Below are 751 nucleotides of genomic sequence, written 5' to 3' on the forward strand. Positions count from 1 at the left end.
AGATGATGATGCCTTTCAGTCAAGATATGTAACAACTCCAACTCAATACCATACTATTCCAGAAGGATAATACCTTGTTTAGATTTTGATAAGTAATTCTGGAGCTATGATGATTACAAGTTAGGTAAAAGTACAGTGGCTATGCAGAGCTAGATTAATTGCCACACAATAGCAAACCCCAGGAATTAGCAATTAACAATTAATCAAAGTACATGAAAGCAAAACTACTGCATAAAATAAGATTAATCATCTTGGCTACACTATCACCATCAATCAGAACAACAATGTGCCCTTATAATTTTGGACCATTCCTCTTTCTTTGTGGAATTTCTCATTTTCGCTAAACATATTTCTCTGCAAATGTCACAAACCCTGCCCATACTCACCGCTCTTGCAAATCACTGAAATTGGAGCCAACACTCGCCTCAGGAAGATCATGTAGCGGCACTAGACGGCTCTCACTCCCATCCTCTCCCATGGATATCTGAAAAGGTCAAACAAATTTTCTTTCTATAGGATTTGTATATTGTCAATAAAGATGGAAAGCTGCCAAACATGCAAATTTCTCTTCATTGTAAAGTCAAGTTAAACTTGAGGTTTTAAGAAGAGATTACGAAAATACTTGTCTAAAAGGATGTAGGTGACTTTGACCATCAGCACATAACTGGTTTGATTTGTAGTTGTTGTTTTTCATATATACTAAATGTAATACATGATTCAGTTAATTATTTTGCTGAAAGACAAGCACATC

General features: G+C 35.6%; 1 protein-coding gene across 1 annotated transcript in view; it reads right to left on the reverse strand.

Moving 5' to 3' along the window:
* The window catches only part of LOC119589339 (zinc finger protein 236-like), a gene marked incomplete in the record, with an annotated part of 34,598 nt that overhangs the window by 26,450 nt on the left and 7,397 nt on the right, over positions 1-751 (reverse strand). The window contains 1 exon segment of the mRNA XM_037937958.1: positions 387-484. Within this exon segment, the coding sequence (XP_037793886.1) occupies positions 387-484 (98 nt within the window).

This window comes from Penaeus monodon, chromosome 25, assembly GCF_015228065.2.
Source record: "Penaeus monodon isolate SGIC_2016 chromosome 25, NSTDA_Pmon_1, whole genome shotgun sequence".
NCBI lineage: Eukaryota > Metazoa > Arthropoda > Malacostraca > Decapoda > Penaeidae > Penaeus > Penaeus monodon.